The 23,411-nt window shown below is 40.1% G+C and overlaps 5 protein-coding genes across 5 annotated transcripts; all 5 read left to right on the top strand.

Annotated features, from left to right (window-relative positions):
• Nucleotides 1-989: 989 nt before the first annotated feature.
• On the top strand, nucleotides 990-4,069 carry LOC139646514 (E3 ubiquitin-protein ligase TRIM21-like). Its single transcript, XM_071522413.1, has 2 exons — nucleotides 990-1,073; nucleotides 1,327-4,069. The coding sequence occupies exon 2, from the start codon at nucleotides 1,343-1,345 to the stop codon at nucleotides 2,981-2,983; it is 1,641 nt and encodes a 546-aa protein (XP_071378514.1). The 5' UTR covers nucleotides 990-1,073; nucleotides 1,327-1,342; the 3' UTR covers nucleotides 2,984-4,069.
• Nucleotides 4,070-4,425: 356 nt separating this feature from the next.
• On the top strand, nucleotides 4,426-14,906 carry LOC139646519 (gastrula zinc finger protein XlCGF7.1-like). Its single transcript, XM_071522417.1, has 3 exons — nucleotides 4,426-4,477; nucleotides 6,541-6,810; nucleotides 14,671-14,906. The coding sequence occupies exons 1-3, from the start codon at nucleotides 4,426-4,428 to the stop codon at nucleotides 14,904-14,906; spliced, it is 558 nt and encodes a 185-aa protein (XP_071378518.1).
• LOC139646512 (E3 ubiquitin-protein ligase TRIM39-like) lies at nucleotides 8,961-11,267 on the top strand. The gene is made up of 2 exons (XM_071522411.1): nucleotides 8,961-9,068; nucleotides 9,323-11,267. The coding sequence occupies exon 2, from the start codon at nucleotides 9,339-9,341 to the stop codon at nucleotides 10,977-10,979; it is 1,641 nt and encodes a 546-aa protein (XP_071378512.1). The 5' UTR covers nucleotides 8,961-9,068; nucleotides 9,323-9,338; the 3' UTR covers nucleotides 10,980-11,267.
• Nucleotides 14,907-15,717: 811 nt separating the features above from the next.
• Nucleotides 15,718-18,224, top strand: LOC139646517 (E3 ubiquitin-protein ligase TRIM21-like). The gene is made up of 2 exons (XM_071522416.1): nucleotides 15,718-15,840; nucleotides 16,022-18,224. Exon 2 carries the CDS (start codon nucleotides 16,038-16,040, stop codon nucleotides 17,670-17,672), a length of 1,635 nt encoding a protein of 544 aa, XP_071378517.1. The 5' UTR covers nucleotides 15,718-15,840; nucleotides 16,022-16,037; the 3' UTR covers nucleotides 17,673-18,224.
• A 2,462-nt stretch (nucleotides 18,225-20,686) lies between these two features.
• Nucleotides 20,687-23,098, top strand: LOC139646513 (E3 ubiquitin-protein ligase TRIM39-like). The gene is made up of 2 exons (XM_071522412.1): nucleotides 20,687-20,798; nucleotides 21,052-23,098. Exon 2 carries the CDS (start codon nucleotides 21,068-21,070, stop codon nucleotides 22,706-22,708), a length of 1,641 nt encoding a protein of 546 aa, XP_071378513.1. The 5' UTR covers nucleotides 20,687-20,798; nucleotides 21,052-21,067; the 3' UTR covers nucleotides 22,709-23,098.
• The last annotated feature ends 313 nt before the right edge of the window (nucleotides 23,099-23,411 follow it).

Here is a 23,411-nt window from a genome sequence, read left to right as displayed (position 1 = left end):
GTCGATTGAAACGGCCAGCTCCTGTTGCTAGGCCTCCTGCTGCTAAATGGGGTATGATAAGATATAAAAGATAAATACTTGGAATCTCTTATTATCTCGCCATATCTATGACATTCCACTGGGAAAACCTATGAACTGGTATTATCACTTCATCAAATTTCTACCAGTTTTCTGATTCTTGACTTGGAAGAATGCTAATGTCACCACAAAAAAGCCCTCCTGAGCTGCTGACTTTAAAGAGACAGAGCAAATTAATACAGACCTATCTTTGCAACTGGTTTGTAGAAGCTCATGATGCAAATCAGTGATTTAACACCACATGGGAAGCAACAGACAGATCTCTATGTGCCGGCTAGATGTTAAAATAGAAATGAATGCTGATGCAGGTGTGTATGTGGTGTACAGGCACCACCTGGCAGAAGGAAACCTGGCCGACCTAAACATGGCGCAGGACAGTAGAGGCTCAGCTGACAAAGATGAAGATTTCCTGGGGTGAAGCTGACCGTGCTGCCAAAGAAAGAACGAGGTGGAGGGCTACTGCAGATGTCTCATGCCCCGGATGGAGCGAAGAGCCAAAGTAAAGTAAGTACAGTATGTTTCTCACATTAAAAGAACTTATTGAAATAGATATAAGCCAGTGGAAAAAGCTTGTTTGGTTATTTTCCTGCATGTTTAAAGTATTTTACAGTTGACTGATATCAAAGCTTGAAAAACATTTTAACTCTAAAGGTAATCAATGACTGAAGAACCGCAATTCACCATGTCTGTTTCACACTGATGAAACAGACAAGTCATAAGATTAGAAATGCAATCAGCTGTTCTCAGCCACTGTTGCCATGAGCTGTGGACCTCCAATATGGCCACCAGAGGGCAGGATCCACCAGCTGAAAGAGGCGGAGCAACACTGGATAGACAAGAGAGTTTCAACACATTCCTGAGCTGAAACTGAAAGTAACTCAGAGCCACAGCACTGCTGCAGACGAGAAAAGTCTCTCTCTTTCTCTCCAAAGAAAAATAAAACTAGGTTCATCAGGCCTTTCTCAGGAATACAGCAGAGTCTTAGACATACACAGGTGAGTACAGCAGATCATATTTACTGTGTTTAAAGAGAGCAATAACACATAATTGAGCTGTATCCAGATAGGATGTTTCCCTGTTTTCATTTTGCACTGACACTTGTCAAATGAAGGTTAAAATGAAGTGCCATTTAACTATATGACTCAAAATGACATTTGCTAATATTCCAATAATCTAACTTTGATATTTTTATGTAGATATTAGAGAATTATGTAATTACAATGTTGACATTTCACACTTTCACTTTAGGTCTCAGTGTCTAGATATGTCTGCTGCCAGCAGTCTCCTCTCTGAAGAGCAGTTTCTGTGTTCCATCTGTCTGGATGTGTTCACTGATCCAGTCACCATCCCATGTGGACACAACTTCTGCAAAAACTGTATCACACAGCACTGGGATATTGATGCCCAGTGCCAGTGTCCCATGTGTAAAGAGCTTTTCAACACAAGACCTCTGCTGCGGGTCAATACTTTCATATCTGAGATGGCTGCTCAGTTCAGAAAGTCAGCTCAAACGAAAGCCAGCAGCAGCTCAGACCAACAATGTGTCAAACCAGGAGAACCAGTTCCCTGTGACGTCTGCACTGGGACCAAACTGAAGGCCCTGAAGTCCTGCCTGGTGTGTCTGGCCTCCTACTGTGACACTCACCTGGAGCCTCATCAGAGAATCGCAGGCCTGAAAAGACACAAGCTGATCGATCCTGTGGAGAACCTGGAAGTCAGGATGTGTAAGAAGCATGACAGACCGCTGGAGCTGTTCTGCAACACTGACCAGATGTGTGTATGTCAGTTCTGCACCGAGTCAGACCACAAGTCACATCACTTTGTCCCTCTGAAAGAAGAATATGAAGAAAAGAAGGCTGAGCTGGGGAAGACAGAGGCTGAAATACAGCAGAAGATCCAGGAGAGACGACTGAAGATTCAGGAGATCAAACACTCAGTAGAGCTCAGCAAGGAAGATGCAGACAGAGAGATAGCAGACAGTGTGCGGGTCTTCACCGCTCTGATGCAGTCTGTGGAGAGAGGCCAGGCTGAGCTCATTGAGACGATCCAAGAGAAGCAGAAAACAACAGAGAAACAGGCTGAAGGCTTCATCAAAGAGTTGGAACAGGAAATCTCTGAGCTGATGAAGAGAACCGCTGAGGTGGAGCAGCTCTCACGCACTGAAGACCACCTCCACCTCCTCCAAAGCTTCCCATCCCTGAACACTCCTCCACACACCAAGGACTGGACAGAAGTCAGTGTCCACTCATCATATGAGGGGACGGTGAGGAGAGCTGTGGCTCAGCTGGAGGAGACGCTCAGTGAAGAGATGGAGAAGCTGCTTGAGGCTGAGCTGAAGAGGGTCCAGCAGTGTGCAGTGGATGTGATTCTTGATCCTGATACAGCACCTGCCTCTCTCATCCTGTCTGATGATGGGAAACAAGTAAATCATGGTGATGTAAGGAAGAATCTCCCAGACAACCCAGAGAGATTTTCTGCTTGTACCAGTGTCTTGGGAAAGCAGAGCTTCTCTTCAGGAAGATTTTACTATGAGGTTCAGGTTACAGGGAAGACTGAGTGGGATTTAGGAGTGGCCAGAGGGTCGATCAACAGGAAGGGACAAATCAGACTGAGCCCCAAGAATGGCTACTGGACTATATGGTTGAGGAATGGAAATGAGTACAAAGCTCTTTCTGACCCTCGTGTTGTTCTCTCTCTGAAAACGAAGCCTCAGAAGGTGGGGGTGTTTGTGGATTATGAGGAGGGTCTGGTCTCCTTTTATGATGTAGATGCTGCAGCTCTTATCTACTCCTATACTGGCTGCACCTTCACTGAGGAACTCTACCCATACTTTGGTCCCAGTCCTAATTATGATGGTAAAAACTCTGCCCCTCTGATCATCTCTCCTGTCAATCACAGAGATTAGACTAATCACTACTTTTTCTTAGAGAGGATTCACTTTTTGTTTGCTGATGTTATCTGATATTATCTTTTGTTAAATTTTCATGTTTTAACTTCAGTTGAAGGATTCTACGTTCCTCTGTGGGTTGAGAAAATTCTACCACCCTTGGTCTTATGAAATCCTTTCAAAACCCATTAGATAAATTCAAAAATGCACTGAGGTCAGGCTGAAAAAAGGCTGTTTTTCTTATTCCTGAAAAGTTGACATTTTGGAGATACAAGGTTTTCACTGGACAGTAACGATATTCAAGGGTAGATTATATATTTTACTATTTTTTTTAAGGCAACTGTTTGCCTTGTTTGTGAATTGTAATAAAACACAGTGTTTAAATACAGTAGACATTAGACTCCAGATTCTGGTTAATATGGTTAATGCTCTTTCTCATTTAAATCCTGCTTACCTTTTATTTTATTCCAACTTACTGCTGCAACAGATCAATTTCCCCACAGGGATCACTAAAGTTTAATCTGAATCTAATTTATTAAACTCTGGACAGTGATGATATTCAAGGGTAGATTATATATTTTGCTATTTTTTTGAAGGCAACTGTTTGCCTTGTTTGTAAATTGTAATAAAACATAAAAGACACTTTGGGCTCACTTCACACACTTGTGAAGCACAATTAAAGATTCATATCTTTTTTCAATACAGCTCTATATTGAGAGAAGAATTGGAAAAACTATCTATGAAAAAATCCCAGTTATTAGTTTCTCATCTCTTTACCTTTCTTCGTCTTGGCAAAATGAATGTCTTGTAAAAACACAGTGTTTAAATACAGTAACTGACTCCATATTCTGGTTAATATGGTTAATGCTCTTTCTCATTTAAATCCTGTTTACCTTTTATTTTATTCCAACTTACTGCTGCAACAGATCAATTTCCCCACAGGGATCACTAAAGTTTAATCTAATCAAAGCTGATTTATTTAACTCTGCAAAATAATGTCATATTGGAAATCAGAAGCATTTGCTAAAATCATTGAAACGTGTCTAAACGACAAATTAAAAATGTGTTATTATTGTCAGATCATTGTACATATTCTGATTGTATGCATGCATTGTATGTTGACATAATTACTGAAGAACAGTTTATGAATAAAAAATAATTCTGTAAATTATTATTCCCATTTTAAAAGATTTTTTTTAAATAAATAAAAACAAATAATAGTAATAATACTGCATTTCATGCACTTTTTACTGCACTTTTCATTCACAGTGAATCTCCAAGTGCTACAGAGTTAAAAACAAACATACAACAAAAACGAAGAAAACAGTCATCAAACAAAATTTCAAATGAAAAAGCCTTCCTGAATAAAAAGGTTTCTAGGCCTGTCTTAAAAGAGTTCAGGGTCTGTGCTGCTCAGATGGTTAGGAAGGCTGTTCCACAAGCAGAAGACCCGATCCCCCATGGTGCGGAGCTTGGTACTGGGAGCCCGGAGGAGCCTGGAGGATTTGTGGGGTAATCAGTTCTTGTAGGTAGGGAGGCGCCTGTCCGTTAATGCATTTGTAAGTAAGTAGTCCAGTGTTGAGGAGATAAAGGTATGGACAATGTTGAAAATGGTCTAGTAAATTAATATCTGTCCCTTTAAGACCAGCTGAAACTTTGTGTTATTCATTTTGTTTAATAAGATGTTCTGTGATTGGCCCGATCATAATATTATGTTAGCCAATTAGAATAGGATTTGATTAAGGGCTATTCAGTATAGCAGCAAGTTCAGGAGGAAGCAACTTACCTCACATGCTCCACTGGGTTAATTACCAGTTGTATGCAGAGTGTGCGTGACTTGAACAGAGTAAGAAGTTATTTCCTATCTTTATTTCATGTTGAAATATTAGTTATAGTCCATGGTATGTTTACTGGGTGATAATTGAAGTTGATAACGATAGCGTAATGTCCATGCTTTTCATATTACTAGAGCACATGTGCATAAGCCAACCCTGTTATAGTTGTGCTAAATATTAGACTATTATGTCTATTATTGTAGGTTAATCATTAACGTGGAAATTGCAAGTAAGTTACATGTCAGATTGCTTTAGATTGTATTGTATCTGTTTAGCCTTACTGGACGCCATTAGTGATCATTAAACACCCTCTAGTGAACGTTCACTGCATCTCTGTACATTGTATTGTAGTGGAACTCTGCTTAGTATATGACATTTATTTGTAGTTTATAAATTATTGCAGTTTATTGATATTAATGTATGCTTCTTTTTCTCATTGTAGACCACACTCAAGACTATATGTCATTCTAACCCAATATAAATGGAGTCAAATAAAGATTTGAAAGGACATCTAATGTTTATTCATCTCTGACCGGATGCCAGTGGTGGCTGTAAGCAATCCTAAATCAGCATAGAGAGTTTCTTAAAACCCTTCATAACAGACAAGCTTCTCTGCATCTGACAGGGTCAGAGTGGAGCAGAGTTTGGAGATGTTTTTGAGATGGTAGAAAGAGCTTTTGCACAGATGTTTTATATGATGGTCAAAAGTCAGGTGAGGGTCAAACCTAACACCCAGATAAGTGACTGAGGAGGAGAGGGGGATGTCTTGGCTGCCAAAGGTGAGATGAGATGTGGGGGATGACTTGAACCTGGTGTGGAGTGCCAACAAGGAGAGCTTCAGTTTTGCTGCTGTTTCACTGGAGGAAATTGTTGCTCATCCAGGCCTTCATTACCTCAAGGCAGGTGCTGAGGCTGGACATGGCTGCAGAAGGGCTTGGGGCAGTTTTGATGTACAGCTGGGTATCATCAGCATAGCATTGGAAAGACATCCCATGTCTGCTGATGACATGACCAAGGGGAACATGTAGAGTAGTACTCTGAACATTCAAAATCACCTAAAGGGGAGAAACAGAAAAACTTGTCAGGAATAAATATTGTTTCTGTCAATAGTTATCTATAAAGTAGTGAAAAGCATAGGAAATCCATCATATTTAGTGCCACCTAAGGTATATTTATCATGCAAATGTAAATTACAGCTACTACATATGATGAATAAAAAAAAAGAAAAAAGTTTCCCCATTTAAACCTGGAAACTGAGTTGCCTCCAGAGAATAAATCCAATAGGTTTCTCTCTGTAGTAGCAACTTTAGCCTATCTCCTCCTCTCTGAGAGCGTGGTATATGTTCAAATCCTGATAGACAGGAGGAAGATAGCTGTTGACCACTTTGTCCTGAATGGTGGGGGCTCTTCTGAAACTAATGCCCGGCCCATTTGAAAATATATCTCTTAGAGTATTGTCACTGAGGAGAATATCTAAATTTTTGTGGATGATATGTTTAATTTGGACCGCTGTGTCTTGTAACAAAAAAAGGTTTATTAGTATCAGACTGAGGCTTTTGTTTCTTAGTCAGTAGCTGTTCTCTATCTGTGTTTTTTGCTTTGTTGAGAGCCTTGTTAACTGTATCAGGCTTGTAGCCCCTTTGGAGAAATCTGTGTTTCATCTCAATTGCTTGATTATCAAAATCTATTTTTTAATTTGAACATAAAAGTACATCTGAAGACACACGGTACTTCACACAGGAGAGACACTTTTTAGTTGCTCAGTTTGTGGTAAAGGTTTCACTGAAGAAGGACCTCTGAAGACACATATGAGACTCCACACAAGGGAGAAACCATTCAGTTGCTCAGTCTGTGGTAAAAGTTTTAGTGAAAAAGTAAATTTGACGACACACATGAGAATCCACACAGGAGTGAAACCATACAGTTGCAGTGTTTGTTTGAAAAGATTTAGTCAGCTGTCACATGTGAACAGTCATAAGTGTGGTACTGCAGGTGAAGCTGCAGGTGGAGGTGAGCAGAGCTTCTGGTTCATTTGAATTGTTCAGCAGTAATAGTACAATAAACTACAGACACATCACGATAGTCCACCATTAAGGAGGAAAACCAAACTCCTCTAATCAGTGTTGTGGTTGGGGATGCAGCCATATCTTAATATTGCTGATACACATCATGCTGTAATATAGGGTAATTGAAGAGAGATAAAATTACTATTTCTGTTCTATGGCTCAAATTCAGGTTTAACATATATACACAGTTCAGTATGTTTAGTATGTTCAGTATTACAGAATCGAATATCCGCAGAAATGTTTGAAAAGGTTACAGGGACTTTTGCAGGTTTCTAGGACTTCCTTTAGGACTCGGCCTTGGCAATTTTGGACCTGTGTATATAATGTGTCTGTTACATAGCTGTAGTACTTGGACCTGCAGAGAATACTGACTCCAGAGTCAGCTGTCGATTGAAACGGCGAGCTCCTGTTGCTAGGCCTCCTGCTGCTAACAATGAGTCCAAATGGGGTATGATAAGAGATAAGAGATAAATACTTGGAATCTCTTATTATCTCGCCATATCTATGACATTCTATTGGGAAATCCTATGAACTGGTATTATCACTTCATCAAATTTCTACCAGTTCTGATTCTTGACTTGGAAGAATGCTAATGTCACCACAAAAAAACCCTCCTGAGCTGCTGACTTTAAAGAGACAGAGCAAATGAATATAGACCTCTATAGATCTTTGCAACTGGTTTGTAGGAGCTCATGATGCAAATCAGTGATAATGTCATTCAAACACCTGCCATTCCATATTATGTCAAAGTCTTCATCAACTAGAGGAGATGGAAAGCCACTGGCAGGATTGTCAATTCTGCATGTTGTTTGCTGATACTCTTTACAGTTCAATTCAGTCCAATTCAATGTGCTTTATTGGCATGAAAGTTCACAGACAAAATTGCCAAAGCATCAAGATGAATATCAATAATACTATAATACTGTAATACTCTTTACATCTGTCTGGGCCATTGTGGCTTGTCTGTTGTTGAACATAGTTAAGTATTTTGATGCTTCCTGTCTTTTCATATGCAACTATGCAACAGAATAGAATCAACTCGAATCCAGTTTTGGATGCTGATGTATTTCAGCTGTTGATATGCCACACACACACACACACACACACACACACACACACACACACACACACACACACACACACACACACACACACACACACATACCCTGCACAATAACTTGGACCCTCGACTTAGCGCCCCCCCCCTCTTATCTTATCTTATCTTATCTTATCTTATCTTATCTTATCTTATCTTATCTTATCTTATCTTATCTTATCTTATCTTGCAGTGAGTTTCAAATCTGTTGTGCGGCATGCTCCCTACATATCTTAGGATTTGAGCCACCCAGACCTCTGAGGTCATCTGGGACCGGTCTGTTAGTTGTTCCCAGGGTGAAAACTAAATCAGGTGAAGCTGCATTTAGTAATTATGCTCCCAATTACTGGAATAAACTTCCAGAAGCACTGAGATGTGCTCTCACTGTCTTTTTTAAAAGTCGGCTCAAAACATTCCTTTTCTCTGTGGCCTTCCGCTAAATCATCTGTATGTAGATGTAACAGGTGTTATTATCTTTATTTATTTCTTTTATTTATGTTGTGCCTATTTTATCTCTTTCTTTCTTTCTTTTTTATTGTCATTTTAAATAGTTGTGGTGTGTGTATGTATTTTTTTCTTTTTTATGTGAAGCACATTGTATTTGCCTTGTGTATGAAATGTGCTATATAAATAAAGTTTTCCTTGCCTTGCCTTACATTGATTATACAAGTGAATGAGACAGTAGAGGCTCTGCTGCCAAAGAAAGAACGAGGTGGAGGGCTACTGCAGATGTCTCATGTCCCGGATGGAGGGAAGAGCCAAAGTAAAGTAAGTACAGTATGTTTCTCACATTAAAAGAACTTATTGCAATAAATATAATCCAGTGGAAAAAGCTTGTATGGTTATTTTTCTGCATGCTTAAAGTATTTTAAGTTTGACTGAAGTTTTGACCACCAGAGGGCAGGATCCACCAGCTGAAAGAGGCGGAGCAAGACTGGATAGACAAGAGAGTTTCAACGTCACATTCCTGAGCTGAAACTGAAAGTAACTCAGAGCCACAGCACTGCTGCAGACGAGAAAAGTCTCTCTCTTTCTCTCCAAAGAAAAATAAAACTAGGTTCATCAGGCCTTTCTCAGAAATACAGCAGAGTCTTAGACATACACAGGTGAGTACAGCAGATAATATTTACTGTGTTTAAAGAGAGCAGTAACACATAATTGAGCTGTATCCAGATAGGATGTTTCCCTGTTTTCATTTTGCACTGACACTTGTCAAATGAAGGTTAAAAATGAAGTGCAATTGAACTATATGACTCAAAATGACTTTTGCTAATATTCCAATAATCTAACTTTGATATTTTTATGCCGATGTTAGAGAATTATGTAATTACAATGTTGACATTTCACGCTTTCACTTTAGGTCTCAGTGTCTAGATATGTCTGCTGCCAGCAGTCTCCTCTCTGAAGAGCAGTTTCTGTGTTCCATCTGTCTGGATGTGTTCACTGATCCAGTCTCCATCCCATGTGGACACAACTTCTGCAAAAACTGTATCACACAGCACTGGGATATTAATGCCCAGTGCCAGTGTCCCATGTGTAAGAAGCTTTTCGACAGAAGACCTGAGCTGCATGTCAATACTTTCATATCTGAGATGGCTGCTCAGTTCAGAAAGTCAGCTCAAATGAAAGCCAGCAGCTGCTCAGACCAACAATGTGTCAAACCAGGAGAACCAGTTCCCTGTGACGTCTGCACTGGGACCAAACTGAAGGCCCTGAAGTCCTGCCTGGTGTGTCTGGCCTCCTACTGTGACACTCACCTGGAGCCTCATCAGAGAATCGCAGGCCTGAAAAGACACAAGCTGATCGATCCTGTGGAGAACCTGGAAGTCAGGATCTGTAAAGATCACGATGAACTTCTCCAGCTCTTCTGCAAAACCGACCAGATGTGTGTATGTATGCTCTGCACCGCTTTGGACCACAAGTCACATCATATTGTTCCTCTGAAAGAAGAATATGAAGAAAAGAAGGCTGAGCTGGGGAAGACGGAGGCTGAAATTCAGCAGAAGATCCAGGAGAGACGAGTGAAGATTCAGGAGATCAAACACTCAGTAGAGCTCAGCAAGGAAGATGCAGACAGAGAGATAGCAGACAGTGTGCGGGTCTTCACCGCTCTGATGCAGTCTGTGGAGAGAGGCCAGGCTGAGCTCATCGAGACGATCCAAGAGAAGCAGAAAACAACAGAGAAACAGGCTGAAGGCTTCATCAAAGAGTTGGAACAGGAAATCTCTGAGCTGATGAAGAGAACTGCTGAGGTGGAGCAGCTCTCACGCACTGAAGACCACCTCCACCTCCTCCAAAGCTTCCCATCCCTGAACACTCCTCCACACACCGAGGACTGGACAGAAGTCAGTGTCCACTCATCATATGAGGGGACGGTGAGGAGAGCTGTGGCTCAGCTGGAGGAGACGCTCAGTGAAGAGATGGAGAAACTGCTTGAGGCTGAGCTGAAGAGGGTCCAGCAGTATGCAGTGGATGTGACTCTTGATCCTGATACAGCACATCCTGATCTCATCCTGTCTGATGATGGGAAACAAGTAAAAGATGGTGACGTAAGAAAGAATCTCCCAGACAACCCAGAGAGATTTTCTTTTTGTGTCAATGTCTTAGGAAAGCAGAGCTTCTCTTCAGGAAGATTTTACTACAAGGTTCAGGTTAAAGGGAAGACTGACTGGACTTTAGGAGTGGTCAGAGGGTCGATCAACAGGAAGGGAGAAATCACACTGAGCCCCAAGAATGGCTACTGGACTATATGGTTGAGGAATGGAAATGAGTACGAAGCTCTTGCTGACCCTGATGTCCTCCTCTCTCTGAAAACGAAGCCTCAGAAGGTGGGGGTGTTTGTGGATTATGAGGAGGGTCTGGTCTCCTTTTATGATGTAGATGCTGCAGCTCTTATCTACTCCTATACTGGCTGCACCTTCACTGAGGAACTCTACCCATACTTTGGTCCCTGTCCTAATTATGGTGGTAAAAACTCTGCCCCTCTGATCATCTCTCCTGTCAATCACACAGATTAGACTAATCACTACTTTTTCTTAGAGAGGATTCACTTTTTGTTATCTGATGTTATCTGATGTTATCTTTTGTTAAATTTTCATGTTTTAACTTCAGTTGAAGGATTCTACGCTCCTCTGTGGGTTGAGAAAATTCGACCACCCTTGGTCTTATGAAATCCTTTCAAAACCCATTAGATAAATTCAAAAATGCACTGAGGTCAGGCTGAAAAATGGCTGTTTTTCTTATTCCTGAAAAGTTGACATTTTGGAGATCCAAGGTTTTCACTGGACAGTGACGATATTCAAGGGTAGTGCATATATTTTACTATTTTTTCAGGCAACTGTTTGCCTTGTTGGTGAATTGTAATAAAACATAAAAAACACTTTGGGCTCACTTCACACACTTGTGAAGCACAATTAAAGATTCATATCTTTTTTCAATACAGCTCTATATTGAGAGAAGAATTGGAAAAAGTATCTATGAAAAAATCTCAGTTATTAGTTTCTCATCTCTTTACCTTTCTTCGTCTTGGCAAAATGAATGTCTTATCATAAAACACAGTGTTTAAACACAGTAGACATTAGACTCCAGATTCTAGTTAATATGGTTAATGCTCTTTCTCATTTATATCCTGGTTACTTTGTGTATCCTATTCCGACTTACTGCTGCAACAGATCAAATTTCCCACAGGGATCATTAAAGTTTAATCTAATCGAATCTAATTTATTTAACTCTGCAAAATAATGTCATATTGGAAATCGGAAGCATTTGCTAAAATGAAACGTGTCTAAACGACAAATTCAAAATGTGTTATTATTGTCAGATCATTGTACATATTCTGATTGTATGCATGCATTGTATGTTGACATAATTACTGAAGAATAGTTTATGAATAAAAAATAATTCAGCAATTTATTATTCTCACATTAAAAGATCATTCACAGTGAATCTCCAAGTGCTACAGAGTTAAAAACAAACATGAAACAAAAACGAAGAAAACAATCACCAAACATCAGTTAACATGAAAAAGCCTTCCTGAATAAAAAGGTTTTTTAGTCTTAAAAGAGTTCAGGATCTGTGCTGCTCTTAGATGGTTAGGGAGGCTGTTCCACAAGCAGAAGACCCGATCCCCCATGGTGCGGAGCTTGGTACTGGGGGCCCGGAGGAGCCCGGAGGATTTGTGGGGTAATCAGTTCTTGTAGGTAGGGAGGCGCCTGTCTGTTAATGCATTTGTAAGTAAGTAGTCCAGTGTTGAGGAGATAAAGGCATGGACAATGTTGAAAATGGTCTAGTGAATTAATATCTGTCCCTTTAAGACCAGCTGAAACTTTGTGTTATTCATTTTGTTTAATAAGACGTTCTGTGATTGGCCCAATCATAATATTATGTTAGCCAATTAGAATAGGATTTGATTAAGGGCTATTCAGTATAGCAGCAATTTCAGGAGGAAGCAACTTAGCTCACATGCTCCATTGGGTTAATTACCAGTTGTATGCAGAGTGTGCGTGACTTGAACAAAGTAAGAACTTATTTCCTATCTTTATTTCATGTTGAAATATTAGTTATAGTCCATGGTATGTTTACTGGGTGATAATTGAAGGTGATAACGATAGTGTAATGTCCATGCTTGTCATATTACTAGAGCACATGTGCATAAGCCAACCCTGTTATAGTTGTGCTAAATATTAGACTATTATGTCTATTATTGTAGGTTAATCATTAAAGTGGAAATTGCAAGTAAGTTACATGTCAGATTGCTTTAGATTGTATTGGATGGAACTGACTGTAATTCATCTGTTTAGCCTTACTGGACGCCATTAGTGATCATTAAACGCCCTCTAGTGGACGTTCACTGCATCTCTGTACATTGTATTGTAGTAGAACTCTGCTTAGTATATGACATTTATTTGCAGTTTATAGATTATTGCAGTTTATTGATATTAATGTATGCTTCTTTTTCTCATTGTAGACCGCACTCAAGACTATATGTCATTCTAACCCAATATAAATGGAGTCAAATAAAGATTTGAAAGGACATCTAATGTTTATTCATCTCTGACCGGATGCCAGTGGTGGCTGTAAGCAATCCTGAATCAGCATAGAGAGTTTCTTAAAACCCTTCATAACAGACAAGCTTCTCTGCATCTGACAGGGTCAGAGTGGGGCGGAGTTTGGAGATGTTTTTGAGATGGTAGAAAGAGCTTTTGCACAGATGTTTTATATGATGGTCAAAGGTCAGGTGAGGGTCAAACCTAACGCCCAGATAGGTGACTGAGGAGGAGAGGGGGATGTCCTGGCTGCCAAAGGTGAGATGAGATGTGGGAGATGACTGAACCTGGTGTGGAGTGCCAACAAGGAGAGCTTCAGTTTTGCTGCTGTTTCACTGGAGGAAATTGTTGCTCATCCAGGCCTTCATCTCCTCAAGGCAGGTGCTGAGGCCGGACATGGCTGCAGAAGGGCTTGGGGCAGTTTTGATGTACAGCTGGGTATCATCAGCATAGCATTGGAAAGACATCCCATGTCTGCTGATGACATGACCAAGGGGGGCCATGTAGAGGGTAAACAGGATGGGGCCGAGAACAGATCCTTGTGGATGGAACTGGAACACACTTGTATGGTGACATGACATGTTATTTTCTTGCATGCTTAAATTATTTTATGTTTGACTGATATCAAAGCTTGAAAATGTACATTTTAACTCTAAAGGTAATCAATGGATAGAGAACAGCAATTAACCATGTCTATTTCACACTAATGAAACAAACAAGTTATAAGATTCCAAATGAAAAAGCAGGTCCAAGGCACTCAAGTGGATTCAGTCATTATCAGTCGTTATTTAGTTGGGCTAAAACATTATTCTGGCTGATGACCTATGCTCATAAATCATTAGGAGCAAAAATAACACCAAATCTATAAGAGAAACCCTACGAAGATAATATAAAAAAAAAAAAGATGACCAAAAAATCAGTACTCTGAACATTCAAAATCACCTAAAGGGGAGAAACAGAAAAACTTGTCAGGAATGAATATTGTTTCTGTCAATAGTTATCTATAAAGTAGTGAAAAGCATAGGAAATCCATCATATTTAGTGCCACCTAAGGTATATTTATCATTCAAATGTAAATTACAGCTACTACATATGATGAATAAAAAAACAGAAAAAAATGATAGCCATTATCTACAAGTTATTACAAAAATGGTGAGAAATCAGTTTCCACATTTAAACCTGGAAACTGAGTTGCCTTCAGAGAATAAATCCAATAGGTTTCTCTCTGTAGTAGCAACTTTAGCCTATCTCCTCCTCTCTGAGAGTGTGGTATATGTTCAATTCCTGATAGACAGGAGTAAGATAGCTGGTGACCACTTTGTCCTGAATGGTGGAGGCTCTTCTGAAACTAATTCCTGGCCCATTTGAAAATATGTCTCTTAGAGTATTGTCACTGAGGAGAATATCCCAAATTTTGTGCACGATATGTTTAATTTGGACCGCTGTATCTTGTAACAAAAACAGGTTTATTAGTATCAGACTGAGGCTTTTGTTTCTTAGTCAGTAGCTGTTCTCTATCTGTGTTTTTTGCTTTGTTGAGAGCCTTGTTAACTGTATCAGGCTTGTAGCCCCTTTGGAGAAACCTATGTTTCATCTCAATTGCTTGATTATCAAAATCTATATTTTTTTAATTTAACATAAAAGTACATCTGAAGACACACAGTATTTCACACAGGAGAGAAACTTTTTAGTTGCTCAGTTTGTGGTAAAAGTTTCACTGAAAAAAGACCTCTGGAGACACACATGAGACTCCACACAGAGGAGAAACCATTTAGTTGCTCAGTCTGTGGTAAAAGTTTTAGTGAAAAAGTAAATTTGACGACACACATGAGAATCCACACAGGAGTGAAACCATACAGTTGCAGTGTTTGTTTGAAAAGATTTAGCTGTCACATGTGAACAGTCATAAGTGTGGTACTGCGAGTGAAGCTGCAGGTGGAGGTGAGCAGAGCTTCTGGTTCATTTGAATTGTTCAGCAGTAATAGTACAATAAACTACAGACACATCACGATAGTCCACCATTAAGGAGGAAAACCAAACTCCTCTAATCAGTGTTGTGGTTGGTGATGCAGCCATATCTTAATATTGCTGATACACATCATGCTGTAATATAGGGTAATTGAAGAGAGATAAAATTACTATTTCTGTTCTATGGCTCAAATTCAGGTTTAACATATATACACAGTTCAGTATGTTTAGTATGTTCAGTATTACAGAATCGAACATCAGCAAAAATGTTAGAAAAGGTTACAGGGACTTTTGCAGTTTGTAAGTAAGTAAGTAAGTTTGGCGATTTTGGACCTGTGTATATAATGTGTCTGTTACATAGCTGTAATACCTGGACCTGCAGAGAATACCGACTCCAGTCAGCTGTCGATTGAAACGGCGAGCTCCTGTTGCTAGGCCTCCTGCTGCTAACAATGAGTCCAAATGGGGTATGATACGAGATAAGAGATAAATACTTGGAATCTCTTATTATCTCCCCATATCTATGACATTCCATTGGGAAAACCTATGAACTGGTATTATCACTTCATCATATTTCTACCAGTTTTTCTACCAGCTTTCTATCAGCTGTTCTCAGCCATTGCTGCCATGAGCTGTGGACCTCCAATATGGCCACCAGAGGGCAGGATCCATCAGCTGAAAGAGGCGGAGCAACACTGGATAGACAAGAGTTTCAACCTCACATTCCTGAGCTGAAACTGAAAGTAACTCAGAGCCACAGCACTGCTGCAGACGAGAAAAGTCTCTCTCTTTCTCTCCAAAGAAAAATAAAACTAGGTTCATCAGGCCTTTCTCAGAAATACAGCAGAGTCTTAGACATACACAGGTGAGTACAGCAGATAATATTTACTGTGTTTAAACAGAGAGCAATAACACATAATTGAGCTGTATCCAGATAGGATGTTTCCCTGTTTTAATTTTATTCCAATAATCTAACTTTGATATTTTTATGCCGATATTAGAGAATTATGTAATTACAATGTTGACATTTCACACTTTCACTTTAGGTCTCAGTGTCTAGATATGTCTGCTGCCAGCAGTCTCCTCTCTGAAGAAAAGTTTCTGTGTTCCATCTGTCTGAATGTGTTCACTGATCCAGTCGCCATCCCATGTGGACACAACTTCTGCAAAAACTGTATCACACAGCACTGGGATATTAATGCCCAGTGCCCAGTGTGTAACGAGCTTTTCAACACAAGACCTCTGCTGCGGGTCAATACTTTAATATCTGAGATGGCTGCTCAGTTCAGAAAGTCAGCTCACACGAAAGCCAGCAGCTGCTCAGACCAACAATGTGTCAAACCAGGAGAACCAGTTCCCTGTGACGTCTGCACTGGGACCAAACTGAAGGCCCTGAAGTCCTGCCTGGTGTGTCTGGCCTCCTACTGTGACACTCACCTGGAGCCTCATCAGAGAATCGCAGGCCTGAAGAGACACAAGCTAATCAATCCTGTGGAGAACCTGGAAGGCAGGATCTGTAAAGATCACGATGAACTCCTCCAGCTGTTCTGCAAGACCGACCAGATGTGTGTATGTATGCTCTGCACCGCTTTGGACCACAAGCCACATCATATTGTTCCTCTGAAAGAAGAATATGAAGAAAAGAAGGCTGAGCTGGGGAAGACGGAGGCTGAAATTCAGCAGATGATCCAGGAGAGACGACTGAAGATTCAGGAGATGAAACACTCAGTAGAGCTCAGCAAGGAAGATGCAGACAGAGAGATAGCAGACAGTGTGCGGGTCTTCACCGCTCTGATGCAGTCTGTGGAGAGAGGCCAGGCTGAGCTCATTGAGACGATCCAAGAGAAGCAGAAAACAACAGAGAAACAGGCTGAAGGCTTCATCAAAGAGTTGGAACAGGAAATCTCTGAGCTGATGAAGAGAACCGCTGAGGTGGAGCAGCTCTCACGCACTGAAGACCACCTCCACCTCCTCCAAAGCTTCCCATCCCTGAACACTCCTCCACACACCAAGGACTGGACAGACGTCAGTGTCCACTCATCATATGAGGGGACGGTGAGGAGAGCTGTGGCTCAGCTGGAGGAGACGCTCAGTGAAGAGATGGAGAAGCTGCTTGAGGCTGAGCTGAAGAGGGTCCAGCAGTATGCAGTGGATGTGACTCTTGATCCTGATACAGCACATCCCTCTCTCATCCTGTCTAATGATGGGAAACAAGCAAAAGTTGGTGATGTAAAGAAGAATCTCCCAGACAACCCAGAGAGATTTTCTGCTTGTGCCAGTGTCTTAGGAAAGCAGAGGTTCTCTTCAGGAAGATTTTACTACGAGGTTCAGGTTACAGGGAAGACTGAGTGGGATTTAGGAGTGGTCAGAGGGTCGATCAACAGGAAGGGACAAATCAAACTGAGACCAAAGCATGGCTACTGGACTATATGGTTGAGGAATGGAAAGGAGTATGAAGCTCTTGCTGGCCCTGGTGTCCTCCTCTCTCTGAAAACGAAGCCTCAGAAGGTGGGGGTGTTTGTGGATTATGAGGAGGGTCTGGTCTCCTTTTATGATGTAGATGCTGCAGCTCTTATCTACTCCTATACTGGCTGCACCTTCACTGAGGAACTCTACCCATTCTTTGGTCCCAGTCTTAATTATGGTGGTAAAAACTCTGCCCCTCTGATCATCTCTCCTGTCAATCACACAGATTAGACTAATCACTGTTTTGTCTTAGAGAGGATTCACTTTTTGTTATCTTATGTTATCTGATGTTATCTTTTGTTAACTTTTCATGTTTTAACTTCAGTTGAAGGATTCTACGCTCCTCTGTGGGTTGAGAAAATTCTACCACCCTTGGTCTTATGAAATCCTTTCAAATCCCATTAGATAAATTCAAAAATGCACTGAGGTCAGGCTGAAAAAAGGCTGTTTTTCTTATTCCTGAAAAGTAGACATTTTGGAGATACAAGGTTTTCACTGGACAGTGACGACATTCAAGGAAAGTACTTATATTTTACAGTTTTTTAAAGGTAGATTCATTTTAATGTTGAAGAATTGTAATAAAACATAAAAAACACTTTGGGCTCACTTCACACAATTGTAAAGCACAATTGAAGATTAATATATATTTTTCAATACAGCTCTACACTGAGAGAATAATTGGAAAAACTCTCTATCTATGAAAAATGCCCAGTAACTACTTATGTTTCTCATCTGTTTACCTTTCTTCTTCTTGGCAAAATGAATGTCTTATCATAAAAAAGAACAGTGTTTAAACACAGTAGACATTAGACCCCAGATTCTGGTTAATATGGTTAATGCTCTTTCTCATTTATATATGTTTACCTTTTATGTATCTTATTCCAACTTACTGCTTCAACAGATCAATTTCCCCACAGGGATCACTAAAGTTTAATATAATCAAATCTAATTTAATAACTCTGCAAAATAATGTAATATTGTAAATCAGAAGCATTTGCTAAAATCATTAAAATGTGTCTGAGTGACAAATATAAAATCTGTTATTGTTGTCAGATCACTGTGCATATTCTGAGCATTGTATGTTGACATAATTACTGAAGAGTATTTTATTAAAAATAAAACTTATTTGTTTTTTTCACATTAAAATATTTGGGGTTTTTTTATAATAAAAACAAATGGAACATACTTGTATGGTTACATGACTGTTATTTACCTCCATGTTTAAATTATTTAACGTTTGACTGAGGTCAAAGCTTGAAAAATTAAATATACCTGTCGCTGCTGCCTTTTTTCTCATTTATCTAACACTGGATGTGATGTATCAAACATGGAAAAAAACAAAACAGCAACATCTCGGCCTTGTTCAGAGCTGATAAAAGCAAAAATGACAAGTATTATATTTAATATCACATTGAATATGTAAATTTAGGTGTGATCTTTTTTAAATTAGGTGGCACAATTTGTAACATAATGCATTCAGCTTTTCTGATCCAAATGAGAATGTACATATATGTGGGAATTAAAGTTGAAAATCAAATAAATATACAATATACTTTCTAAAAGTTCATGCTGTATGCAGCTCAGTTGGGGTTATAGGGTCCCCACCTTTCCATTTGCTTCTTTCTCTGCACACACACACACCTTATATTTTTACATCATTTTAATATGCAACATTAATTCTGCTGGGATTACGTTAGTGATTACAATCTGTAATCCATACTACATTTGCACATTAGGGTGTTCAGCAGCTGATGCTGTCATCCACAGTGACTTACAAAAAGTGCACTTTAAATGAGCTTAAACTCCCTGTTCACTAATATTACAAGCAACCAGTGGTAAGGAGTGCAAAGGTGAGAGGCACAGTGTCCTGACAATACATGTGACAGTCCTGTTATCATCTATGAATGAAAAATAACAGGAAAGTAAATAAGAGGTGAGGTTAAATGCAGAAAGTTTTATTTTTTTAAAACAGCAGTACAAGAATATATTAGAACCAGTATTTCAGTATTATTGAAAGCTTTACATATTGAAAGTAAAAGCTCAAGTTAATGGGGTAATTACTCTGTTGTAACTTTTTGTCATTTGGGTACTACATACAGTATTCTTCTGCACACTGAAAGGCTTCCTACCGTTTCATATTGAGATGTATTTAATGTCTCTATATAGTAACCAGTGGTTGAAAGAGTACTAGAATGTCCTACTCAAGTAAGTACTGTTACTTTGCTGATATTTTACTTCAGCAGAAGTAAAAGTACTAGTGTAAAAATCTACTTAAGTAAAAGTAAAAAGTAGCTCATTTAAAATGTCCTCAAAGTAAAAGTTACTGAGTCTATTATTCTGATTTGTATTCAGAGATACAAATGGGTCTTTATCAGCTAATGCAATTATACTAGCTATATTATATGGCTATATTCTGGAAACTTCCTTACAGTTTGTGCATGTCCAGTTTGTCCAGCTAACTCTGTGAGGTATCCTTTAATGCAGCTCTGAGACAGTCCCTTAACTCTGCAGTGAGTTGCTTTCAAATCTGTTGTGCTGCATGCTCCCTACATTGATTATACAAGTGAATGAGCTGTATCCTAAACTACCACTACAAATACCGGTAGGCCTTCAGACAGCATGCTGGCAGTGACTGGTGCTTGAAACCAATAGAGTGATACTATTACATTTAACACCACATGGGAAGCAACAGACAGACATCTCTATGTGCAGACTAGATGTTAAAATAGAAATGAATGCTGATGCAGGTGTGTATGTGGTGTACAGGCACCACCTGGCAGAAGGAAACCTGGCCGACCTAAACATGGCGCAGGACAGCAGAGGCTCAGCTGACAAAGATGAAGATTTCCTGGGGTGAAGCTGACCGTGCTGCCAAAGAAAGAAGGAGGTGGAGGGCTACTGCAGATGTCTCATGCCCCGGATGGAGCGAAGAGCCAAAGTAAAGTAAGTACAGTATGTTTCTCACATTAAAAGAACTTATTGAAATTAATATAATCCAGTGGAAAAAGCTTGTATGGTTATTTTCCTGCATGCTTAAAGTATTTTACGTTTGACTGATATCAAAGCTTGAAGTCATAAAATTAGAAATGCAATCAGCTGTTCTCAGCCACTGTTGCCATGAGCTGTGGACCTCCAATATGGCCACCAGAGGGCAGGATCCACCAGCTGAAAGAGGCGGAGCAACACTGGCTAGACAAGAGAGTTTCAACGTCACATTCCTGAGCTGAAACTGAAAGTAACTCAGAGCCACAGCACTGCTGCAGACGAGAAAAGTCTCTCTCTTTCTCTCCAAAGAAAAATAAAACTAGGTTCATCAGGCCTGTCTCAGAAATACAGCAGAGTCTTAGACATACACAGGTGAGTACAGCAGATAATATTTACTGTGTTTAAAGAGAGCAATAACACATAATTGAGCTGTATCCAGATAGGATGTTTCCCTGTTTTCATTTTGCACTGACACTTGTCAAATGAAGGTTAAAATGAAGTGCCATTTAACTACATGACTCAAAATGACATTTGCTAATATTCCAATAATCTAACTTTGATATTTTTATGTAGATATTAGAGAATTATGTAATTACAATGTTGACATTTCACACTTTCACTTTAGGTCTCAGTGTCTAGATATGTCTGCTGCCAGCAGTCTCCTCTCTGAAGAGCAGTTTCTGTGTTCCATCTGTCTGGATGTGTTCACTGATCCAGTCGCCATCCCATGTGGACACAACTTCTGCAAAAGCTGTATCACACAGCACTGGGATATTAATGCCCAGTGCCAGTGTCCCATGTGTAAGAAGCGTTTCGACAGAAGACCTGAGCTGCATGTCAATACTTTCATATCTGAGATGGCTGCTCAGTTCAGAAAGTCAGCTCAAACGAAAGCCAGCAGCTGCTCAGACCAACAATGTGTCAAACCAGGAGAACCAGTTCCCTGTGACGTCTGCACTGGGACCAAACTGAAGGCCCTGAAGTCCTGCCTGGTGTGTCTGGCCTCCTACTGTGACACTCACCTGGAGCCTCATCAGAGAATCGCAGGCCTGAAAAGACACAAGCTGATCGATCCTGTGGAGAACCTGGAAGGCAGGATCTGTAAAGATCACGATGAACTCCTCCAGCTGTTCTGCAAGACCGACCAGATGTGTGTATGTATGGTCTGCACAGTTTTGGACCACAAGCCACATCATATTGTTCCTCTGAAAGAAGAATATGAAGAAAAGAAGGCTGAGCTGGGGAAGACGGAGGCTGAAACTCAGCAGATGATCCAGGAGAGACGACTGAAGATTCAGGAGATCAAACACTCAGTAGAGCTCAGCAAGGAAGATGCAGACAGAGAGATAGCAGACAGTGTGCGGGTCTTCACCGCTCTGATGCAGTCTGTGGAGAGAGGCCAGGCTGAGCTCATTGAGACGATCCAAGAGAAGCAGAAAACAACAGAGAAACAGGCTGAAGGCTTCATCAAAGAGTTGGAACAGGAAATCTCTGAGCTGATGAAGAGAACTGCTGAGGTGGAGCAGCTCTCACGCACTGAAGACCACCTCCACCTCCTCCAAAGCTTCCCATCCCTGAACACTCCTCCACACACCAAGAACTGGACAGAAGTCAGTGTCCACTCATCATATGAGGGGACGGTGAGGAGAGCTGTGGCTCAGCTGGAGGAGACGCTCAGTGAAGAGATGGAGAAGCTGCTTGAGGCTGAGCTGAAGAGGGTCCAGCAGTATGCAGTGGATGTGACTCTTGATCCTGATACAGCACATCCTAATCTCATCCTGTCTGATGATGGGAAACAAGTAAATCATGGTGACATAAAGAAGAATCTCCCAGACAACCCAGAGAGATTTTCTTTTTGTACATGTGTCTTAGGAAAGCAGAGCTTCTCTTCAGGACGATTTTACTACGAGGTTCAGGTTAAAGGGAAGACTGAGTGGGATTTAGGAGTGGCCAGAGGGTCGATCAACAGGAAGGGAAAAATCATATCAAGCCCCAAGAATGGCTACTGGAATATATGGTTGAGGAATGGAAATGAGTACAAAGCTCTTTCTGACCCTTGTGTTGTTCTCTCTCTGAAAACGAAGCCTCAGAAGGTGGGGGTGTTTGTGGATTATGAGGAGGGTCTGGTCTCCTTTTATGATGTAGATGCTGCAGCTCTTATCTACTCCTATACTGGCTGCACCTTCACTGAGGAACTCTACCCATACTTTAGTCCCAGTCTTAATTATGGTGGTAAAAACTCCGCCCCTCTGATCATCTCTTCTGTCAATCACACAGATTAGACTAATCACTAGTTTTTCTTAGAGAGGATTCACTTTTTGTTATCTTATGTTCTCTGACGTTATCTTTTGTTAAATTTTTCATGTTTTAACTTCAGTTGAAGGATTCTACGCTTCTCTGTGGGTTGAGAAAATTCTACCACCCTTGGTCTTATGAAATCCTTTCAAAACCCATTAGATAAATTCAAAAATGCACTGAGGTCAGGCTGAAAAAAGGCTGTTTTTCTTATTCCTGAAAAGCTGACATTTTGGAGATCCAAGGTTTTCACTGGACAGTGTATCTTCACTGTCCAGGGTAGATTATATATTTTACTATTTTTTCAGGCAACTGTTTGCCTTGTTTGTGAATTGTAATAAAACATAAAAAACACTTTGGGCTTACTTTACACACTTGTGAAGCACAATTAAAGATTCATATCTTTTTTCAATACAGCTCTATATTGAGAGAAGAATTGGAAAATCTATCTATGAAAAAATCCCAGTTATTAGTTTCTCTTCTCTTTACCTTTCTTCGTCTTGGCAAAATGAATGTCTTATCATAAAAACACAGTGTTTAAATACAGTAGACATTACACTCCAGATTCTTGTTAATATGGTTAATGCTCTTTCTCTTTTATATCCTGTTTACCTTTTATTTTATACCAACTTACTGCTGCAACAGATCAATTTCCCCACAGGGATTACTAAAGTTTAATCTAATTGAATC

Source organism: Centroberyx affinis, unplaced genomic scaffold, assembly GCF_046629955.1.
Source record: "Centroberyx affinis isolate AG114_WGS23_722 - 3 ecotype Tasmania unplaced genomic scaffold, CSIRO-AGI_Caff_v1 ptg000985l_1, whole genome shotgun sequence".
Classification (NCBI taxonomy): Eukaryota; Metazoa; Chordata; class Actinopteri; order Beryciformes; family Berycidae; genus Centroberyx; species Centroberyx affinis.
The sequence above is the reverse complement of the archived record's forward strand: the minus strand, read 5'-3'. Positions and strand labels throughout refer to the sequence as shown.

Excerpts from the sequence above, each read along its gene's own strand:
- LOC139646514 (XM_071522413.1), top strand. The coding sequence starts at position 1,343 with ATGTCTGCTGCCAGCAGTCTCCTCTCTGAAGAGCAGTTTCTGTGTTCC.
- LOC139646512 (XM_071522411.1), top strand. The coding sequence starts at position 9,339 with ATGTCTGCTGCCAGCAGTCTCCTCTCTGAAGAGCAGTTTCTGTGTTCC.
- LOC139646519 (XM_071522417.1), top strand. The coding sequence starts at position 4,426 with ATGGTGCGGAGCTTGGTACTGGGAGCCCGGAGGAGCCTGGAGGATTTG. Across the intron at positions 4,478-6,540 it reads GAGCCTGGAGGATTTGTGGG|GAGAGACACTTTTTAGTTGC; the intron begins GTAATCAGTTCT and ends TACTTCACACAG. Across the intron at positions 6,811-14,670 it reads AGGTGAAGCTGCAGGTGGAG|TATTTCACACAGGAGAGAAA; the intron begins GTGAGCAGAGCT and ends GAAGACACACAG.
- LOC139646517 (XM_071522416.1), top strand. The coding sequence starts at position 16,038 with ATGTCTGCTGCCAGCAGTCTCCTCTCTGAAGAAAAGTTTCTGTGTTCC.
- LOC139646513 (XM_071522412.1), top strand. The coding sequence starts at position 21,068 with ATGTCTGCTGCCAGCAGTCTCCTCTCTGAAGAGCAGTTTCTGTGTTCC.